The sequence below is a fragment of the Gopherus evgoodei genome, chromosome 17 (assembly GCF_007399415.2).
Source record: "Gopherus evgoodei ecotype Sinaloan lineage chromosome 17, rGopEvg1_v1.p, whole genome shotgun sequence".
NCBI lineage: Eukaryota > Metazoa > Chordata > Testudines > Testudinidae > Gopherus > Gopherus evgoodei.
Genome location: NC_044338.1, coordinates 22,650,991 through 22,671,674, shown reverse-complemented (window position 1 = coordinate 22,671,674; position 20,684 = coordinate 22,650,991). Strand labels below are relative to the sequence as shown.

The following is a 20,684-nucleotide window of genomic DNA, read 5'->3' as shown; positions in this document are numbered from 1 at the left end:
GTTTGTAAAGCACCTTTAGAAAGTATTCCATTCTAATTGATTTCATCTATTTATTTCTGCCCATATTATGCAACCCTGGCGGTTATATTCTTCAGAGAATGAGGAAAAGAAGAGTCCAGTGATAGATAAGAATGATACATAGAGAGAGAGCAACCATGTAAGTGTATGGGAGAAGGTCTCCTTAATCCTTTGCCTGCCCTGCAGCCAGACTTCTCTCCTTCCCCTGCTGCAGAGGGGCTGGCTGCATGAGGCTCATTACCAAAGAGAAGCCGTGCTGTGAAGTACAGTTGTTTGGAACAATTATCTGGTGGTTTTGGGGACTGTGGTATGATGCTGGTTTCTTAGAAATAAGGAATAGAAGGGGCCTGCTTTGTCCTTCATGCAGACCCCAGCTAGGGCAAGGTTCTTCTCTGCACAGTAGTTTATGGTGCTTTATCTAGACTGGGTGTAGCTGTCCCGTGTGATGGGGCTCCTACCTCAGCCTGCATGCAATAGTTTCCCATATTCAGCCTGCATTTTCCTTTGCTCAGTTTTCTCCTATGCCTCCTCACTATGTTCCCTGGGGCTCCCGTAAACAATCCAAAGACTAGCAAATTGACTAAATAGAGTGGTGCTAGTCCCTAAAATTAACCCAGGTGGATAATTGTTCTGTTTGACAGCACTCACAGAAAGGATTGCATCCAAGCAGCTATGGGGAGTGACTTCCTGCGCTCCACCATTTGAAGGGTGCAGGGGGAGCAGCTTTATTGTGTTTTTGATTTTTAACATTTGATTTATCATTTCAGAAAAGACTCATGAGTAACAGAGAAGAGAAAAGACTAACATGATTGTTCGTTTTTTCAACACTAACACTGTTTATCAAGATCTTTCCAGAGTAATTTTTCTTTTCTTTTCTTTTCTTGGAGAAATATCCAGAACTGAATTTCCATTTGTTACGTACCAGTTGAGTGCACTGCCTCTATGTAATTGTGTGTGTGAGAGAGAGATTCACCAGAGATGGCAATCAGAAGGATGTGTGACCACAAGGACAGTTAGTCATGTCCTAACTGATGGAGTTTTGATATTTGAATTGATTTATTCAAATATAGTACAATAATACTGTTGTCATAACGAATTGTCTATCAGCCCTGTATGGCGAGAAGAGTTCCAGCAGTATAAGGTCTTTATTTTATAATTTAATGGACAAGGGCAGAACAAGCAGCAAAGAATCCTGTGGCACCTTATAAACTAACAGACATTTTGGAGCATGAGCTTTCGTGGGTTAATACCCACTTGGCTGGATGCACTTCACCAAGAGCAGAACAAGATCTAATGGTTGGAAGCTGAGGTTAGAGAAATTCAGGTTGGGAATAAGATGCCAATTGTTTACATTGAGAGCAGTGAACAATTAGGTCAAGTTACCCAGGGATGTGGTGGATTGCCCATCATTTGGAGTCTTTACATGAAGACTGACTGTTTTTCTAAAAAATATGCTGTAGCTCAGCCAAACGTGTTGGGCTTGACAGGGAGATGTTCTCTGGCTTGTGTTATGCAGGAGGTCACACTACATTAATGTAATGGTCCCTTGTGGCCTTAAAATCTGTGAAATCCGTGAACAGCAACAAGCCCCTGGTTATCTTGGATGCTGGAAAGCAATGTTATAGTCACTGTGCTTGCTGTTAACTCATTGGATTTGGGAGCAGATATGCATTTTGCATCAGTACCAAACCAGATTTCTCTAAAAGGTTCATTTAGCTCTTTCTCAAGAATACTGATTCCACTTTTGTCACACCCTCTCCTAAACAATGGCTTCTTTCCATATAACACACCCCACCCCACAAGATGTTCAGGAGATCTGACTCCCTAGAAGTTGTGTTTCAGCTCACCTTATAATTTGTTCTTCTTAGAAATGAATGAACTAGAGGTGAATTTAACTCTAAAGAAGAAGAGACCACGGACAACCTGCTTTTCCTGTTAACTGTGTTAATGGCACGGAGCAGTTCAGCCGTAGGGTGATGCAGGGATGCTAAGTCTGTTATTTCGACACAGGAAACAGGCTCCAGACTGCCAGCCATATGAGCCTCCATTTCTGCTTTTATGCAGCAGCTGAGGCTTTTTTTTGTAACAAGCTCCTGGTAGCAAAGTATTCCCATGCCCAAGTCCCCAAGTGATACTAGACAACAGCATTATACTCACACAGCCTTCTAGTTGCATTTCTTCTGCTTGTCTCCAGAGACAGCCTCTGTGCTCTTTGCTAATACCGCTCCCTAGGCAGAACATCATGCTGTCTTAGATCACTGACTCATACTCTTCCCAGGCAGAGCAGGATGATTTAGTTGGGGATTGGTCCTGCTTTGAGCAGGGAGTTGGAAACTAGATACCTCTTGAGATCCCTTCCAACCCTGAGAGTCTATGGGCTTGTCTACATCAGAAAGTTGCAGCGCTGGTGAGGGAGTTACAGCGCTGCAACTTTGAACGTGTACACATCTGCAGGGCATCACCAGCGCTGCAACTCCCTGTTTGCAGCGCTGGCCATACTCCCGTTTTGTCTCGGGTGTAGAGGATCCAGCGCTGGTGATCCAGCGCTGGTAATCCAATGTAGACACTTACCAGCGCTTTTCTTGACCTCCGTGGAAGGAGGAAGCCTCTGGTAATCAAGCTGGTCTCCTTTCCCGGTTTGCTCTCTCGTTCCCGGAACCCCGAGCAAGCAGGTCTCCTTCCCTGCGGTTTGCAGGGTGGCTCCGGGAACGCGAGAGCAAACCGCGGCAAAGCTGGTCTCCTTTCCCGGTTTGCTCTCTCGTTCCCGGAACCCCGAGCAAGCAGGTCTCCTTCCCTGCGGTTTGCTGGGTGGCTCCGGGAACGCGAGAGCAAACCGCGGCGAAGCTGGTCTCCTTTCCCGGTTTGCTCTCGCGTTCCCGGAACCCCGAGCAAGCAGGTCTCCTTCCCTGCGGTTTGCTGGGTGGCTCCGGGAACGCGAGAGCAAACCGCGGCGAAGCTGGTCTCCTTTCCCGGTTTGCTCTCGCGTTCCCGGAACCCCGAGCAAGCAGGTCTCCTTCCCTGCGGTTTGCTGGGTGGCTCCGGGAACGCGAGAGCAAACAGCGGCGAAGCTGGTCTCCTTTCCCGGTTTGCTCTCGCGTTCCTGGAACCCCCCTTGAAGCCGCCCAACTGCGCTGCAGTGTGGCCACATCTAACACCACTTGCAGCGCTGGTTGCTGTAAGTGTGGCCACTCTGCAGCGCTGGCCCTATACAGCTGTACTAATACAGCTGTAACAACCAGCGCTGCAAAATTTTAGATGTAGACATGGCCTATGATTCTGTTAGCTAGACACTTCCAGACCCCAGTTCATGAAACCACTTGTGCCTGTGCTTAACTCCCATTGACTCCTATGGAACCTAAACTCAGACTTGGGGCTGTCCTGAGTAGTTAAGCTTTCCTGACCCACCTCTCTGCCCCTGCCTGCAGCTACTCTTTGGGTGATTATTCTGTAGTAAGTACAATTGGAAGTTGGAAGGATGATTCTCAGACCTGACAAGTCGGTGTTAATGTTCAATACCCATTCAGGAGCCATAGAAAGGGCAGAGGAGGGCAAAGACTGTTTTGTTGTGCTAGGGTCCACAATGTATTAGCAGCCCAGGGTGGCTAAGGTCATGGCTGAGCTGGAAAGCTTCATGATTTTGTAAGCAAGTAGGTTTTAAGTGAGGTGAAACTTGGGGTACACAAGACAAGGGGTACAGTAGTCTGGAAAGATTGAGAACCACTGCCTTAGGGTATGTCTACACTGCAGCATAACCCCGGGCTTGGACTCAGAGTTGAGCCCCAGCCCCCCCTCCATCTAGACACAAATGTCTTGGACTCAGGCTCAGACCCAGGATCCTAGGACCCTGAGAGGGTGGAGGGTTCAAACTTGAGTCAAGCTAGGACCTAGGGTTCAAGCCCCATCATTCTGCAGTGTAGATGCAGCCACCCCAGACTTGGGTTCTGGGAGTCTGCCAAGAGTATTCCATAATCCCACAGGCCAACTTCCTTTGTTTTCTCTCTCCCAAGAATTACTAGTTGACTCCAGGGAAATGGAAGCAACTCCCCCTTGTTGTATTACAGCAGCTCAGGAAATCAGAATTTAACCTTTCCATTTTATTCTGACCGCCACGCTCCAAATATACCTTCAGAGAGCCTTCTGCGTTTGAAATGGGCACTGACCAGAAGCAGTCCTTTGCAGAGCACGCTGCTTTTGGGAGCATTGCTAGATTTGGGATATCTCTGCTGTGGGGCCAGCAAAGCAGTGGATTTAGGAGATGTACCAGGAATGACCCTGCATGGCGGCAAATAGTGAAGAAGCTGGCAAATTTACTGGCTAGTGACCAGGGCAGGGAGCAGACTACACAGCTCAGGACTGAGTACAGGGAAACCAGGGACCAGAACAGCACCATGGGCATCTCGCTGACATCATTTTATGAGGCATTTAACTGGGTGCTGGGCACTGCACGTGGCATGGAGCCAGCCTGGGAGCTGATGGCAGCCAGTGGCAGGCAGCAAGTGAGGCCACCGAAGCTGACACTGGCCCCAGAGGTGGCTTTGGAGCAAAAGCAGCTGCAATATAACCTGGGCTGTACTCAGAGGAGCTTTTTGATGCCACAGAAGGAACCATCGTGGCACCTGCAACTGAAGCAGAAAAGGCAGAAGCTGTCCTGGAGCCTGGTAAGTTTTTGGCTCCATGTTAATGTCTATTAACATAGGAATGGGAGGGATTTCTGTTCTATGAACTAATGCAAGAGTTATCGCTAGCCCTGGCTATCAGCGTGTATCCGCTAATGGCAGACTGAATGTCAGCACCTTGGTGTCCCCAGCAACCCTCGCCCTGCCCTGCCATGTGGAATTAAAAATGGTAACCACACAGTGCAGACAATAAAAAATACCTTGAAAAGTGAGTTTCTACTGGAAAGGTGCACGGTTTTGCTAGTGCTTTCCTGTTTGTAGAAAATAATAACCTTACGTTGCTACCCCTGTAAGCACGCTGCTCTGGAACCACTCGGGTGTAATGAGCCACTTGAAAATCGCGAAGGGGAGGAGTGTGGAAACGTATTCCATTTACAAATCTAGTCCATTTCAGCTTGAGGGAGTCCATGCAGTCCATGGGTGCTGAAATCATTTGTCCCAAATACAACTGGGATTTGAAGTTTTCTCCAGGGACGGGGATGGCCATGGTGTTCTGTGTGCTTGCATGGAGCCATAACAGGCTAAGCTGTGTGGAAGCTAATGCAGCATCCTGTTGATTCCCTCATGAAGCAGGTAGTCATAGAGAAGGTTGTATTTTCCCAGGCCACCTCAGTAGCTGACCAGCCCACTGCACTCGCAGATGTGCTGTTCAGTCACTGCACATTTAAATCCGTCAGTGGCACACACTGCAGGATTCCCATTGGCAGCTTGGAGTAACACCTCTCTTTGCCAATCAGGCACCACAAGAACTGTTCCGTCCTCCAAAATGCAGAATGCCGGAAATGACAGGAAAACCTTGTGCAGTGCATGGCCACCGACCTCCCCCGCTAACTCAGGTTGTTCTGCAATTTTAAGGGGGGAAAAAAGCAGCTGTAATTTTTAACTTGTCATTGTCTCTGGACATCTTTGCGGCGATTAACCAGGCTGTGTTCAGGGAGCCTCTGTGGTCTGTAGCATCCCTCTCGTAATATACTGAAGTTCAGTTTGGAAAAGTAACATTTTATGTTCCGAAATTCCACATGGATTCTTCCTGTGCTCCTGCATGTGAGCAGAAAACCCTCAGTGTCTGGTCCTCTGCCAGGCCCCTCGCCCCCTGCTGGCTGCAGCACCTCCACAGCTCGCCCACAGTGCAGCAGAAGCCTGGACCAACGTACCTCCACAGACCGTTGCAAGAGGGAGTGTTTCCGTGATGAACCGATGGCTGAAGTTCTGGACAGGGCCCACAAGCAGGTCCAGCACCAAGGGCAGAAGAACTTGCGGCTAGAAGAAAGGTGTGGCGAGAGGCAAGGGGAAAGGCTCAGGCTGCCTTTGAGGACTGGTTTGCAGCTTAGGAGTGGGCACTTTCTTTGTAGTTCCTGGACCATAAACAGCAGCTAAGGGAGGAGGACAGAGCTCAGCAGAAAGCAACAGCAGCCACTCAAAAAGTTCTAACAGGCTCCTGCTTCATTCCCCACACCAAGGCCTGAGTCCCCTCGGCGGTTCCCGTGCAGCAGTCCAGAAACAGCTTGGACAACACCATGGCTGGGTGGCCCATGCAATTGGGCCCAGTGAGCGGCAGGCCAGGGCAACTGTGGCACATGCAGCCCTCCATATTGCCTGTGGATGCCTCTCCCAGTCCTCCCCCACGCCAAGCTGGGGGGAGGGAGAGCTCAGTGGTTTGAGCATTGGCCTGCTAAACCCCGGGTTGTAAGTTCAATCCTTGAGGGGGCCATTTAGGGGATGGGGTAAAAATCTGTCTGGGGATTGGTCCTGCTTTGAGCAGGGGATGGAACTAGATACCTCCTGTGGTCCCTTCCACCCCTGAGATTCTAGGATTCAAGTGTGCAGCACTTGTGGAAGGAAGGGAAGGGGTATGGAGAGCCAGGGGATATGCAATGGTCATGGGTTTCTGTCCTGAACGTGGTTTCACCATTTGCATTTGTTCATGCACTTTGTTCTCTTTTGTAAAGGTTTTGTTGTTGCTGGTGTTTTGATGTGCTAATGGCAGCTGGGCCATGTTTATAAGTAAAGTTTTTTATTAAGAAAGTTTATTGCTATCACTGCATCACATCACACCGTGTGTATTTCACATCATAAAGGTAACACATGATCAGGGACAATTGCCAAACATTCGTTGTCAGTACAGTTAGCTGCATCAGTCACCTTACATCAGTGGTTTTCAAACTTTTTTTCTGGGGACCCAGTTGAAGAAAATTGTTGATGCCCACGACCCAACGGAGGTGGGGATGAGGGGTTTGGGGTGTGGGAGGGGCTCAGGGCTGGATCAGAGAGTTGAGGTGAGGTGAAGGCTGTGGGGTGGGGCTGAGAATGAGGGGTTCAGGGTGTGAGAGGGGGCTGTGGGATGGGGAAGGGGGTTGGGGTGCATGAGGGGGCCAGGGCTCTTGACTGGGGGTGCAGGCTCTGAGGTGGGGCTAGGGATGAGGGGTTTGGGGTACAGGAAGAGGCTCAGGGTTTGTGGGGGGCTCAGGGCTGGGGTAGGGGATCAAGGCATGGGGTTGGAGCATGGACTTACCTCCAGCAGCCCCCAGTCAGCAGGCTTCCTGCCTGTCCTGGCACCGTGGACTGCACTGCACCTGAAGCGTCCAGCAGCAGGTCCAGCTCCTAGGCAGAGGCGTGGAAGTGGCTCGGCGCAGCTCTCACCCACAGGCACCGCCGCCCCCCCCCCCAGATCCCATTGGCCAGTTCCCGGCCAAAGGGAGTGTGGAGCTGGTGCTTGGGGCAGGGGTAGCATGCGGAACCCCGTGGCCCCCCTGCCTAGGAGCTGGACCTGCCGTCTGCTTCCGGGACGCAGCGCAATGTCAGAACAGGTCGGCACTAGCCTGCCATAGCTGGGCAGCACCGCCAACGGGACTTTTAACATCCCAGTCAGCGGTGCTGACCAGAGCAACACAGTGCCTGACATGCTGCGACCCAGTACTGGGTGATGACCCGAACTTTGAAGAACGCTGCCTTACATCAACCCCCCACCCCTACTCCCATTTGCTATTTAGTGAGGTCATTCATAAGTACATTGCATGGCAGTCAGCCCCCACAGCTCTGAAACCGTCCACAAGAAATGAATCTCTCTCTCTCTCTCACACACACACACACACACACACACACACACACACTCCCCCTCTTCCTTTGGGCCAGGCAAGCCCACGGTGTGGGAGCACAAAGCATCCCTGCCTTCTGGTGCCCAGTTGTCATAACTTTAGTCCCAGATTTGGACCTTAGCGTCCAAAATATGGGGGTTAGCATGAAAACCTCCAAAATTAGTTACCAGCTTGGAGTTGGTACTGCTGCCACCACCCAAAAAATTAGTGTGTTTTGGGGCACTCTGGTCCCCCTGAAAAACCTTCCCTGGGGACCCCAAAACCCAAATCCCTTGAGTCTCACAACAAAGGGAAATATTCCTTTTCCCCTTCCCCCCCCTCCAGGTGCTCCTGGAGAGATACACAGACACAAGCTCTGCGAATCCAAACAGAGTGACTCCCCCTCTCCATTCCCATTCCTGGAAACCAGAATCACCGAGTCAATCTCCCCCCCCCCCCAACCCAGAGGGTATGCAAAGTCAGGCGAACAAATCCAACACACACAGATCTCCCTTTGACTCCTTCCTCCCACCAATTCCCTGGTGAGTACAGACTCAACTTCCCTGAAGTTTCCCAGTAAAGAAAACTTCAACAGGTCTTAAAAGAAAGCTTTATATAAGAAAGAAAGAAAAATACATACAAATAGTCTCTCTGCATTAAGGTGACAAATACAGGGTCCATTACTTAAAAGAATATTGAATAAACAGCCTTATTCAAAAAGAATACAAATCAAAGCACTCCAGCACTATATTCATGTAAATACAAAAGAAACAAACTCTTTGGTACTCACAACTTGGAAACAGAAGAGTGGAAAGCAGAAATACTTCTCCAAAGCTCAGAGAAAGCAGGCAGACAGAAAACAAAGACTCAGACACAAACTTCCCTCCATCCAGAGTTGAAAAAATCCGGTTTCCTGATTGGTCCTCTGGTCAGGTGCTTCAGGTGAAAGAGACATTAACCCTTAGCTATCTGTTTATGACACCAGTACATCCAGCTCCAGCTGTGAGAGCTGCACTTTGTGGATGAGCATCCTGATTCAGCAGCCCCTCGCTGTCCTGGGCCCATTCAGGGGAAATGGCTCCCCTTTGGCTTCACAAAGATCAGAGTGTGAATTCATAAGCCAAGGCAAAAGTGGGTACACGGGATCCCCCGGAGTACCGGTGGGGACAGCAACTTCCTTCATGACAATGTCATTTGGTGGGAATAGTGTCCCAGCCTGTCCATGAATGTGGACTCCCAATCAGCAAAACACGCTGGCATCATGATCTTTCCTGGTGCAGCCTGTGGAGACACTCATAACTTGCCCTCTGTGGTCCACCCAGGCCTGTAGAACCGTGGAGTAGAACCTCTGCGGTTCATGTACTCATGAGCTCCTTGAAAGACGCCAAACTATGAGCACACAAGTCCCATCAGCAGCCCCAGCACAGTTTGGAAACCACATTCTCTCAAAGGCAGCAGCTATGTCAGGAACATCTTTACTGCCCGCCACCTAGTGGTAAACCACACATCTGAGTGCCTCAGAGACCTCCACCACCACTTTACCCACAGTCGACTTTCCTACCCCAAATGGGTTTGCAATGGACCTGTAGCAGTCTGGGGTAACCAGCTTCCAGCAACCTACTTCTGGACCACCATGGTCGCCCTTATGTATGTGTCTTCACACTGGAGAGCCGGGGCAAGCTGCTCAACGAACACTAGAAAAGTAGCTTCCTTCATGCAGAAGTTCTGGACCCACTGCTGGTTGTCCCAGGTCTGCAAGACAATTTGATCCCACCAGTCTGTCCTTGTGGCCCTGCTCCAGAAGTGCCAGTCTATACAAGAGATATCAGTGGATGTACTGAATGTTATAAGCAGCAGCAGCTAGTTTGAGACTTCCATGTCTGTGTCCTCCTCCTCCTCCTCCATCATTAACTCTGTCCGGTGCCTTCAGTGGGTCAGAAAACACCACTGAAATATCCGCCAGTGTCTCACCGAAGCTGTGCATGTTTCTTGAAACTAGAGTGAAAGTGCAAATGAGAAAAGTTCTTCAAACAGCACATCCATGTTGCTGGGACTGCACAGACGAAAATGACAGTTGGGCAGAATGTGCTGGTAAGTGGTTCCAACTTCCTGGAACATGCAGGGTAGACAGTCAAGTTTTCCCACAGGGTGCCATCAACAAAGATCCAGAGCGGCCACATTTTGGGCGGGTGCTAGAAAGTCGGATGCTGCTGGATGGTCTCAGATCTGCATGTTGCAGTGTGGATGCCAGAGCCCCGATTTCACCTCCAGGTTAAAGACCTAGGGTTGGCAATCAGCGTAGCCACTTGAGCTCTGGGGTCTCAAACCCAGGTCTGCTAACTCAAGTCCCATTGCCGCTAGGCTTGTGCTGCTGTGTGGACATACTCAGATCGCGCTTCACAGAAGGCAGCATGCTAGGCAGGGAACTGCCTACGCTAGCCATTGGGAGATGCAGTGAGAGAAGTGTGTGCGGTGCCCTTCCCTCTCCTGGAGACAGGCACCTGTCTCTGCTAGTGATTCTCAGCTGGGACCCCACTTGGGAGTTAAGCACCTAAGGTGATTTTTGCAGGAAGCTTGGTGGGGGCAGGGAAAGGACGACCTCTCATAATGTTTAGCCCAGTGATTCAGCTACTCCCCTGGGATTTGGGAGAGCTCCTGAGAAGGAGAAGGGATTTAAACTGGGCTTTGTTACCACTGAGGGGAGTGATCGAACTCTAAACTTTGGGATATTCTGATGTGGGGGCCCCACAGCCACTTCTGCTGAAGCTGCTCCACTGTGAATTCAATCATTAGAATCCTTGGGGCGAGAGAGAGCAGGCACACGCATGAGACTGACTCTAGCCTTGTGATTAGTGCGCGCCTTCAGGATGTGGGAGACCAGGGTCCACTTCCACTGCTCCAGTTGCTCTTTAATTATAGAGCCAGAGTGAAACCATTTCAACGAGAGGGTGGGAGGCCACCCTTCCCCCCATCAGAGTGTCCCAGAGCCCAGTGGTTAGAGCACTAGTGTGAGAGGTAGCAGATTCTGATTCAAATCCCTCCTCATCAGGTGGAGGGTGAGGCCCTGAACTGGAGGTTTTCCGCAGCCCAGATGAGTACCTGAACCACTAGGCTAATATCTGTGGGGGCCTCCCCTTTCCCCATCCCACTGGTTTGTGTGAACTCCCATGAGGGGCTGATCTGCTAGGCCCCCTCTAAGCACACGCCGAGTTCTGCATGTAATTTAGGCAGCCGAATACCGAGTGGAAGGCAGCAGCGTGTATGCTGAGAGCAGAAATCTAGGCACTGAGGGAACGTTTTACTTCAGAAACAGAGTCGCCAAGTGAGTTTAGGCACATACAGGGTCAACGGGAGTTTTGCAAATCAGACTGGAGCCTAAATCTGGGACTTCGTACTTTTGTGATCCTAGAGCAGAGTGACTTAGGAGCCTATATCCCATTGTCAAAAACCCGTCCGGGTTTTGGAGTCCATGACTGACAGAGACACCGGCTGCCAAGACATGGAAGTCTTTTGAAATGTTACCTCCATAATTTGACTTTGCATGAAGGACTGGCGTTTCCTGCTTGAAGGGAGGGGAATCTTGGCCTGTGAAGGGCCTTACTCTTTCTTAGGGAAAGGCTCCAGGAGCCAGGATTGCCCCCAATGTTTGCTATGATGCTGTACATTGCAGTAATGCCCAGAAGGCTGAGCCCCATTGTGCTGTGTGCTACACACACTATTTGCTTGGATGAAGTCGAGCGCCTCTTTGTGATTGCTGGCTGATTGCTTCTTCCTTGCTGCTGGAAATTCAGTTGCTTTATGGTCACTTGCTCCAAGGTTCCCCTCTATGTCCAGGTCCATGATTAACTCCTCCCTGCCCATCAGGTCATTCGCTGCTTCCCATAGTTACTATTGGCCATGGTTGAGCTGGGATTGGTGCTGAGGGACCCTGAAAAGGCTCAGAGCTCAGGTTTGGCCCAGCAGCTGCTGTTATGGGAGCGTTCTAGCTATCGCACATGCTTGGCCAAGCAATTTGTCCCTGCACAGGCCCACATACATCCCTCCCCATCAGGCCCTGGGCTCCCCAGTTTGAGGAGAGGCTTAGTGGCACACCCTGTGGCCTGAATATTTAGTGGGTAGCCCACAGGCTGACCCCCTCAAGCAGCCTACTGTGGTATCTTTAGGGTGCCACCCACAACCCTCTGTTCCTGTCACCCAAAGGCAGATGGCTGCATTGTCTCCAACACTTCGGAGCCTGTGGCCTTCTCTCATTGTGTAGCCCAGAATTTACCAAGGGCTGTGCAAAACCTGATCCCATGCATGGTCTTGGTCGGTGCTGGGGAACATTTTAAAGCCACTTGAAATGGGCTGGCTGAATTTGCTGGGGAGGTGGTCTTTGCCGGAAGAGATGACCAGCTCTGGACATGGGCTGTCAGGGTTTTCTCTCATCGTACGGCCTTTCTGTGGCAATGGTGTCACTGCTCGAGTCTAAACTCTTCTCACTCTTTTGTTCACTCTTTTCCTGTCTAGATGAATTTGGATGGGCCTGCTGAACAGAAGGACCCCTGTCCTAACATTCCTGAAGTGCCACCTTCCTGCACTCTCATCTGTGACCCAAGTCCAGACCAGGCATCACTAGAGACTCTTGAATCAAGTGACCTGTCCACTCAGAGTAAAAAGAAAAGAAGCTTCTTCTGCAAGGGGAAAAAGCTCTTAAAGAAACTAGGGCCCAGTAAGAAGAACTAGAAAAGGATGTTGCTGCTCTCCGTAGGCCTCTCTGCGGAGCCCAGACAGGGAGATTTCGGACAAGTCCTCTGCAGCAAACTGACCACCGCAGAGTATTGGAAGAAGGGAAGGTGAACTTTGATTATTGAAGACTTGAAATGGCTCCAACCTTAGGCCTCCTTCACCTCATCATCACATAGAGTCCTGCTGCTGTGGGACTGCACGCTCAGTATAACGCGTGTCTGGGCAGAGGTAGTGCTGCTGCAGCGGGGGCAGTGCTGAAAGGGGCCTGGGAGCTGGGGCGCAGGTACCTCAGAAAGGGGCCTGGGAGTGGGGTGCAGGTACCTCGGAAAGGGGCCTGGGAGTGGGGTGCAGGTACCTCAGAAAGGGGCCTGAGAGCTGGGGCGCAGGTACCTCAGAAAGGGGCCTGGGAGTCGGGCGCAGGTACCTCGGAAAGGGGCCTGGGAGTTGGGGTGCAGGTACCTCGGAAAGGGGCCTGGGAGTGGGGTGCAGGTACCTCCGAAAGGGGCCTGAGAGCTGGGGCACAGGTACCCCGGAAAGGGGCCTGGGAGTCGGGTGCAGGTACCTCCGAAAGGGGCCTGAGAGCTGGGGCGCAGGTATCCCGGAAAGGGGCCTGGGAGTCGGGTGCAGGTACCTCAGAAAGGGGCCTGAGAGCTGGGGTGCAGGTACCCCGGAAAGGGGCCTGGGAGTTGGGATGCAGGTACCTCAGAAAGGGGCCTGGGAGTGGGGTGCAGGTACCTCGGAAAGGGGCCTGGGAACTGAGGTGCAGGTACCTCGGAAAGAGGCCTGGGAACTGGGGTGCAGATACTTTGCAGTAATGTGCCCAGATCCAACCAGCTGTGAACAGCACCAACTCCTTGTAAATATTTGAATTTCAAAGACGATATTCTGGCTGTAATTTTGCTAACCGGCTCTTCCCGCTGAGGCCCGACCCCGTCGGCAGCACTCCTTTGCTGTAAGACTGAGACACCATTGACTAGTGTGCCCTGGCATTTCTCTCTTCCGTTCAGATTAGGCTGTTGGCAACTCCTCCGCTCCCTGAAATGTGTTTGCGCTTGATTCTCTCCCTGTCGATCCCTTTTGCTGCCTCTGGGCTGATGAGTTAGACATTTGTACTGTAAACCTGTAAATATGCAGCTGTGCCTAGGAGCATCCTGTCTATCTCAGCCGTGCTGCACTGCGACAGTTCACCAAGAAGGAAGGAGTAGACTGGGGGGAGGGCAGAAGCTTCTGGAAAATTGGGGGGGGACAGAGTGATAGGAAAGGGAGTAAGGGATGGTACTGAGACTTGGCAAGGAAGGGGCAGGTCAGCCATCTCCAGGCTGGGATGGAGGGTACTGGGGGCATCTGCTGGCTTCCAGGCCCATTCCTGCCCCTCTGGGTCCCACTCTCACCTCTGCCTCCCCCGCCCCCTGGCATGCACAAGTTTACACGGGGTGGCACCACCACAGTGTTTCCAGTGGGAGGGCACTAGTCCCTCCAACCCCCCCGGTTCCAACAGCCCTGGAGTCAGTGCCCCAAAGCGTTTTGCACAGGGGATACATTAAATAGCTTTGCATCTCCACGGGGCTGCTGGCAGGGTTAGCAGGAGTCTGCTGTACTAACATTCCTGGCGTTTGGTTGGTGCATGGTCATTGCAGTCAGCCAGGGATCCCGCCTTATTTGACCTGTCTGCTTATTTAACTTTTGACTGGATCATTTGGATGTTTGTGCGATCCTGGCTGTGTGTGTGTCTGGAGAGTGGAGCTGGGAGCAAAACCCCGCCAGCAAGTTTGCAGCTATTTTCATAAGAGACATTGAGAATGGATCTCTTTCTATAGCCAAGGAGAGTTTTGTAATACACAGGTCTATCCTTTAATGGCAGCGTTCATTCCTTTGCATGTTTCAGGTGGGTATTTGTTTTGAGCAAAGCAGTTACGTTTGGTATTTGAATGATACTCAGGCCACAGCCATGGGTGTTGGTGATACAGTATGTTTGTATTTAAAATCAAAATTTATTATAATAAAATCTATTTTCACAAAAATACACTTTTTCTACAAAAAAGGGTAAATTCACTGCTGCTTATTTTTTCCGCCCAACCCCCCCCCCGCCTTCCCCTTCCAAACAAGAGACAATGGGGTGCTCAGAGAAAGTGTGAAATCAGACCAACTAGCCCTGCCCTGAGGAGAGGATATGCTGAGATGGACGTGATGCTGCAGTCGGCTAAAACAACAATAGGTAGGGTGGGAGAATGACAATCAGAAGCACTCAGCATGGACAGGGGGATGGCATGAAAGGGGGGGCGGAGTTCTTTAGTTTTCTTGGCTAATGGCTGTCTGAGCTGTCTGAGTTCATGTCTGTGTCACAGCAGAAGTGAGTCTCCAGGAGGGAGTTGAATGAGGAGGGGATGGTGGACTCGTGGTTCAGCTGTGGGACGGGCATTCCATGCATAGGGTCAGTGTGGAGAAAGCATGAAGATGTTTGTGTGAACACAGGTGACGGGGGACCTAAGGTTGGCATCATGGATTGGAGGGTAGGGTGTGAAGTGACAAGAAATAAGGGCCCGATATGGGGCAGTTACATGGCACTTTTGTAGAGCGGTGGGAGGTGGGGTGTGGGGTTGGGTGCAAAGCTTAAAGTCAGTGCTGTGGGGGGGAAGGGAGGCAAATTCTGAAAAGGAGGAGACAAGGTCAGGATAAGAGGCAAGGATGGTGGTGTCCGCATCAGCACTTGGGGTGGAACTGGAGCAGGGCAGTGTGGATGTTAGGGGACTTGCAGTGATCAGGATGAAGAAGGAGGGACCTGAGCAAGATTTGTAGTGGAATGGGCAGAAAGGATCGTCGTTCTTTCTCTTAAAAGGTCTGTGGAAAAAGCATGAGGACTTGGACCCTTCTTAGCTATGAGGGACACAGGCAAATAGATGATGGAATCTGAAAACACACCCTGGACACCTTCACTCAGAGTCAGAGCCCCTGGGCTGCATTTCTACTGACTCGCTCGCTCACTCAGGAATGAACTAGATGCCTTGAGTCTGCACTGGATTCAGGGACTTGTAAGTAGGGGCAGGGGGTGTCCAGTGTTCGTTCTCTCTCTCTCTCTCTCTCTCTCTCTCTCTCTCTCTCTCTCTCTCTATAATTTTTTTTCATCCATGTGCGGAATGAATTTTGTTATGTGCATCATATTGAGGTAATATTTGGATCTGCACCACCAGTAGAAACAAACCTAGATATAATATATTTTTTAAAAGTTACCATAGGGATAATCACTCCAGCAGGACAGGTTAGGCATTTTAGAACTCACTACTCAAAGTATTACATTTAAGTGTACAAGAGAAATAAAAATTGTGAAATGCATCGACCAGTCAAAAAACTAAAACAACACACTTTTGAAAGAAATATCAACTAACAACAATAATAATAATATAAGTATGTGTTGGGAGGTGAGTGTGAAAGTGTGTGTGTGTGTGAGAGAGAGAGACTGTGTGTGTGACAGACAGTGTGTGTGTATGACAGAGACACATTGTGTGTGTGTACGTCGCAGAGTTACCGGGGCAATGCTCTGGAACTACTCCGTATGAGGCCAGTCAGGATTCTGGGGGAGCCTCCTTTCTCTGAGCGCACTGTTTCCAGGGCAAGATGCTTACACAGCTTCGACTTTCCTGGGTCTGACCTCGGAGCATTCAGCATCTCCTTTCAACTGCAAAGGAGAGAACCCCATGGATTCCTGGGGCACTTCCCTGTACGCGACCAGCAGGTGGGGTAAATACTTGTCCCTGTCCTGCAGATGCTGGTCCATGAAAGTCTTCAGCATCATCTTCAGAGTCCCATTAAACCTCTCCACCAGCCCGTTAGACTGAGGGCGATATGCCGAGGCTCAAGTGTGCTGGACCTCACACTTGTCCCACAAATGCTGGAGCAGGGTTGACAAGAAATTGGACCCCTGGTCTGTTAAGGACCTCCAGGGGACCTTCTGAAAAGGCTCCTCTATGACAGGCAGGTGTCTCAAGGCTGCTTTCCCTTGTCCCGGGCCTTCCCTACCCTCTGGCAGGGATCACAGGATCGGCAGTACTGTTGGACTGTAGTGAAGACCCCAGGTCAATAAAAGTTCTGTAGCAGCCTCTGCGTGTTGCGTCGGATTCCCTGATGCCCTGCGAGAGGGACATCGTGGGCCAGGTACAGTAGCTGCGGTGGTACTTCTGGGGGACCACCAACTGCCCCCAGCTCCCCCATGGTTCCACTTCCCCTGAGGAAGCCCATTCCTGGTACAGGAATCTCTTCTCCCGCAGGAATCTGTCCCTGCAGCCTTCCCCGATGGTCTGTGCCACATTGAGGCCAGCCAGGTCCCTCAGCTTCTCTAAGGAGGGATCTTCCTGCAGCTCAGTTTTGAATTCAGCAGCTGGAGAGGGGAGTGAAACCGTTTCTCACTGCCTACGGTCACAGCCCTCCAGACAGGAGCGCAGGGAGTCATGCTCTCCTGGTGAAGAGCCCACCCTCTGGGCCTTGGCCACCCTCTGACCAGGTGTCTCTTTCACCAGCAGCACCCTTTTATCTGCTTCCCCCTTTCCTGAGGCCTCTTGCACCGCTGGACAAGGCAGCCCTGGTTGGCAGCTGTCCCCCCCGGCTGTGTCTGCCCACACTCAGCTGGAGTCTCTGATTCCCCTAGGCTCAGCTTCTCCCCTGCTGGCCCAGTGGGGCCAGGCAGGGAGCTTGCTCCTTTGGTCACAGCATCAGAGCCAGCATGAGTCCCCTCCCCGGTGTGCAGGGGGGCGGAGAGCATCTGTCCCTCCCACTCAGCCCCAGGGCTCTGGTTGCAGACGGGCAGGTATCCTGAGCCCTGCAGCCCCTCCCCCCGCCAGCCGGCTCATTTGCATTTACACTGACTCCTTCAGTCTCAGTCGATTGGTTCCCTGGATTCAAATTCAAATCCTCGGCCATTACAGGAGCGGGGCCTGAATCCTGTCCAAAAGAGACACGGTCACCCCCCGTCAGGGTCTCCCAGCCGATATCTTGGAGAACCCCAACTACCAGCCAGCCAGACCTGTCCTGTGTCTGCACAGGGATCTGGGCCATAGGCAGGGAGAGGGGCTTCATACGTGGGACCTTCACCCAGGTCCCACAGCCCCTCAGCATCTACGGCTGCACCACCCAGGGACTGACAACAGTTGTCTCTGTCCCAGGGTCTCGCCACCCCAGGCAGGTCTCCCCACTGACCACCACCTTCTGCTCCCACTGGGGGTCCAAGGGTCCTGAGCCCAGGAGACACCATGCAGACATACATGTTGGGAGGGACCAGGAGTGAGAGCCAGTCTGCCACCCTGCCCATCTGGCTAAACAGCTCTATGGCCTTGGGGTCCAGGAAGGGGGCTAGACACCGGAGTCTTTCTGCAGGACCAACCTGGTTCCAATTGCCGGCCCTCCTGAAGGCCGCGAGACAGGCACCTATATCACCCCCCTCCTTAACCTGTGGCAGCAATTTAGTATCTAGGTTCCCTGTGGAATTGGCACCCCAGGGTCCATCCCCACTCACCTCTGGATGGGTCCTTCTGCCTCTCAGCTCAGCCATCGCCAGTTCATGCTGCCCCTGTCTCTCCTGCTGTTCTGCCTCCTGCCTTCCCTGTCTCCTATGGTCCTCTGACTCCTTCATTCTCCGCTCCAGTTCCAGCCATCTCAGATCCACTGGTGGGGAACCCAGTGGAGACCTCCGGCTGGTCAGGGACACTGATTTCATGAATGCCCGGCTGCTCCCAACCTCTCTTGTGCCCCCACCTGGGTCAGGAACTGGCACCTTAGAGCAATCATTCTCCTCCAACTGAGCAATTGGCTGTGCCTTGGTGAACTTCCCAGTGAGCAGCCCTCTCCCTCTGCACAGCTCTACAATGTCCTTCTTAAGGAGACGGTTATAGGCCATCTCCACACTGTTCCCAAGTTGTCAGGGACTCACAGGCCTGTGCTTTCTCAGCTTCCCACGATCTCTGGAGGAAACCCTTCAGTGAGACAGCTCTTCTCGGGGGTCCACTCTCGGGGTTAAGCTGTAGGCTCCTCCCAGGGGTGGCTCCAGGCCCCAGCACGCCAAGCACGTGCTTGGGGTGGCAAGCCACTGGGGGCGCTCTGCCAGTTGCCGTGAGGGCAGCAGGCAGGCTGCCTTCGGTGGCTTGCCTGCGGAGGGTCCGCTGGTCCCACTGCTTTGGCAGCCTGCCTGCCTGCCGTGCTTGGGGCAGCAAAATCCCTAGAGCCGCCCCTGGCTCCTCTGCCTCCTGGAACTGCACCTCTTGGAGCCTTCAGCATGCTCATCTCTCGCTAATCCCCTTTCGTTCTACTGCTCCTCAGTCACTTACTGCAGGATGCTCCGTCCATGGGGTGCAGATTATCCTACTGCTACCTCAGTTGTCATGGAGTTACTGGGGCGATGCTCTGGAACTACTCCGTATGAGGCCAGTCAGGACTCTGGGGGGAGCCTCCTCTCTCTGAGCGCACTGTCTCCAGGGCAGGAAGCTTACGCAGCTTCCACCTTCCTGGGTCTGACCACCGTGCGCTTCCTGCGGTGAGTCCGCCCGTGCATGGCTTCTGGGGAAGCCAGAGGGCCCTGCACCCCAACTCTGCAGTCAGACGTGACTCTCAGCCAGTGTAAAGTGGAAGGTTTATTAGTCAACAGGAAAGGAGTGTAGAACAGAAATCTGTGACTTTCAGCCAACTCTATCTTGGGGGAGCCCTGGGCCAGACGCCCTGGACTCCCCCCACTTCCAGTCCCCCACAGCAGACTACCCAGCTTCCAGCAACCCAAGCTCAGACACCCTCATTGCTTTTCCTCCTGGTCTTTGTCTCGCTTCCCGGCCTGGTCACATCCCCCTCCTGAGTCTCAGGTTATGAAGGGCACTGTCATAGCATCCCTGCAGGCATCTGGAGCAGCCTCACCTGCCCCTGAGTGTCTCAGCAAAAGTCACACATCCCTATTCCCGCCTCTGGTGTAATACACAGGGAAACTGAGGCGCAAACAACATTCATGCAAACCAGTAAGACTCACATAGGCTCACATACAACATAACAAGATGAATAGAACCCCACTTCTTAACGCATGCTGCCCCTTTAAGTACGCTGCCCTTTTAAGTAGATCAGCACTCAGCGGTCTGAAGCCCGTTCCCTGCTTCTTGAGACACAGCAACAGCTGCCAGCAAGTTCCCTCCATCCTGAGCCCTGTCGTGTGTTCCCCGCACACTCTGTGGAGATTGGATACAAGAGTTGGGGGAGGGGAACACCCTAACATCAGTGACCCCTTTTCCCCCAGCTTTGAACAGCAAGCAGGAGGCTCCTGGGAGCAGCTGGCCAGGGATTGAGGGCAGGAGCAGTGTAGCAGTGGGGGAAGAGACACCTGAAGTGTGTGGCACTTGATAGCCTGCTGGGCTGCTGCCGGGCTGCACAGCTTAGAGGGAATTTAGAAGGTGTCCCCATCTCTGCCAGTATGGGAGGGTTGGAGAGACACACGATGTCATCACCAAACCAGAAACAAGCCCCCTGACAACCCATTCTCCTGGCAGCCCAGTCCGGTACCTTCCCACCACAAGGGAAGTTCTTCCTCTCCGGTACCTCACGCCCTCACGTGTCATCTTATCCATAGAGGTTAAGGCCAGAAGGTACCATAAGATCATCTACTCTGACATCCTGTATAGCACACACCATTAACTTTCACCCAGTTAACCTCAAACTTGAGCCCAATAGCTTTGTTTGGCTAAAGTGTCTTCCAGAAACGTGGCCAGCTGAGATTTAAAGACACCCAGAGATGGAGAATCCACCACTTCCCTTGCCAGTTGCTTCCAGTAGTTAATCAGCCTCACCGTTAAAATTTGGGCCTAATTTCTCATTTGAATTTGTCTTGTTTCAGCCATTGGTTTTTGTTCTGACTTTCTCCACTGGGCTAAAGCACCCTTTCATGCTGGGGATTTTCTCCCTGTGAAGCAACTGTAATCAAGTCACCTCTTAGTCTTTTTGCTAAACAAAGTAAGCCCTTCACCTTTCTCACTGCAAGGCATTTTCTCCAGCTCTCATGTCATATTTGTAGTTCTTTTCTGCACCCTCTCCAATTTTTCAACAACCTTTTAAAAAAGTGGATACCAGAACTAGGCACAGTGTTCCCGTGTCAGTCTTTCCAGTGCTATATATGAAGGTGAAAACACCTCTCTGCTCCTACTCACTATTCCCCTCTTTATGCATCCAAGGA

The 20,684-nt window shown here is 51.8% G+C and overlaps 1 protein-coding gene and 1 long non-coding RNA gene across 16 annotated transcripts in view; one reads left to right on the top strand and one right to left on the bottom strand.

Moving 5' to 3' along the window:
- Positions 1–13,237, top strand: part of TSPOAP1 (TSPO associated protein 1) — a 181,154-nt gene extending 167,917 nt beyond the window's left edge. For 13 of the 15 annotated variants that reach the window (XM_030536443.1, XM_030536446.1, XM_030536436.1 and 10 more), the window contains one exon: positions 12,278–13,237. In XM_030536443.1, coding sequence (XP_030392303.1) covers positions 12,278–12,493 — 216 coding nt within the window. In that variant the 3' untranslated portion in view covers positions 12,494–13,237. Of the gene's footprint in view, positions 1–95; positions 158–785; positions 1,132–12,277 lie in introns of those variants that run through there. The other 2 variants (XM_030536445.1, XM_030536444.1) reach the window with 2 other exon arrangements.
- A 2,803-nt stretch (positions 13,238–16,040) lies between these two features.
- LOC115636538 lies at positions 16,041–19,025 on the bottom strand. Its single transcript, XR_003996991.1, has 3 exons — positions 18,996–19,025; positions 17,921–17,927; positions 16,041–16,159 (listed from the first exon to the last, which is right to left on the bottom strand). It is a non-coding gene; the product is annotated as an uncharacterized LOC115636538 (long non-coding RNA).
- Positions 19,026–20,684: the final 1,659 nt, after the last annotated feature.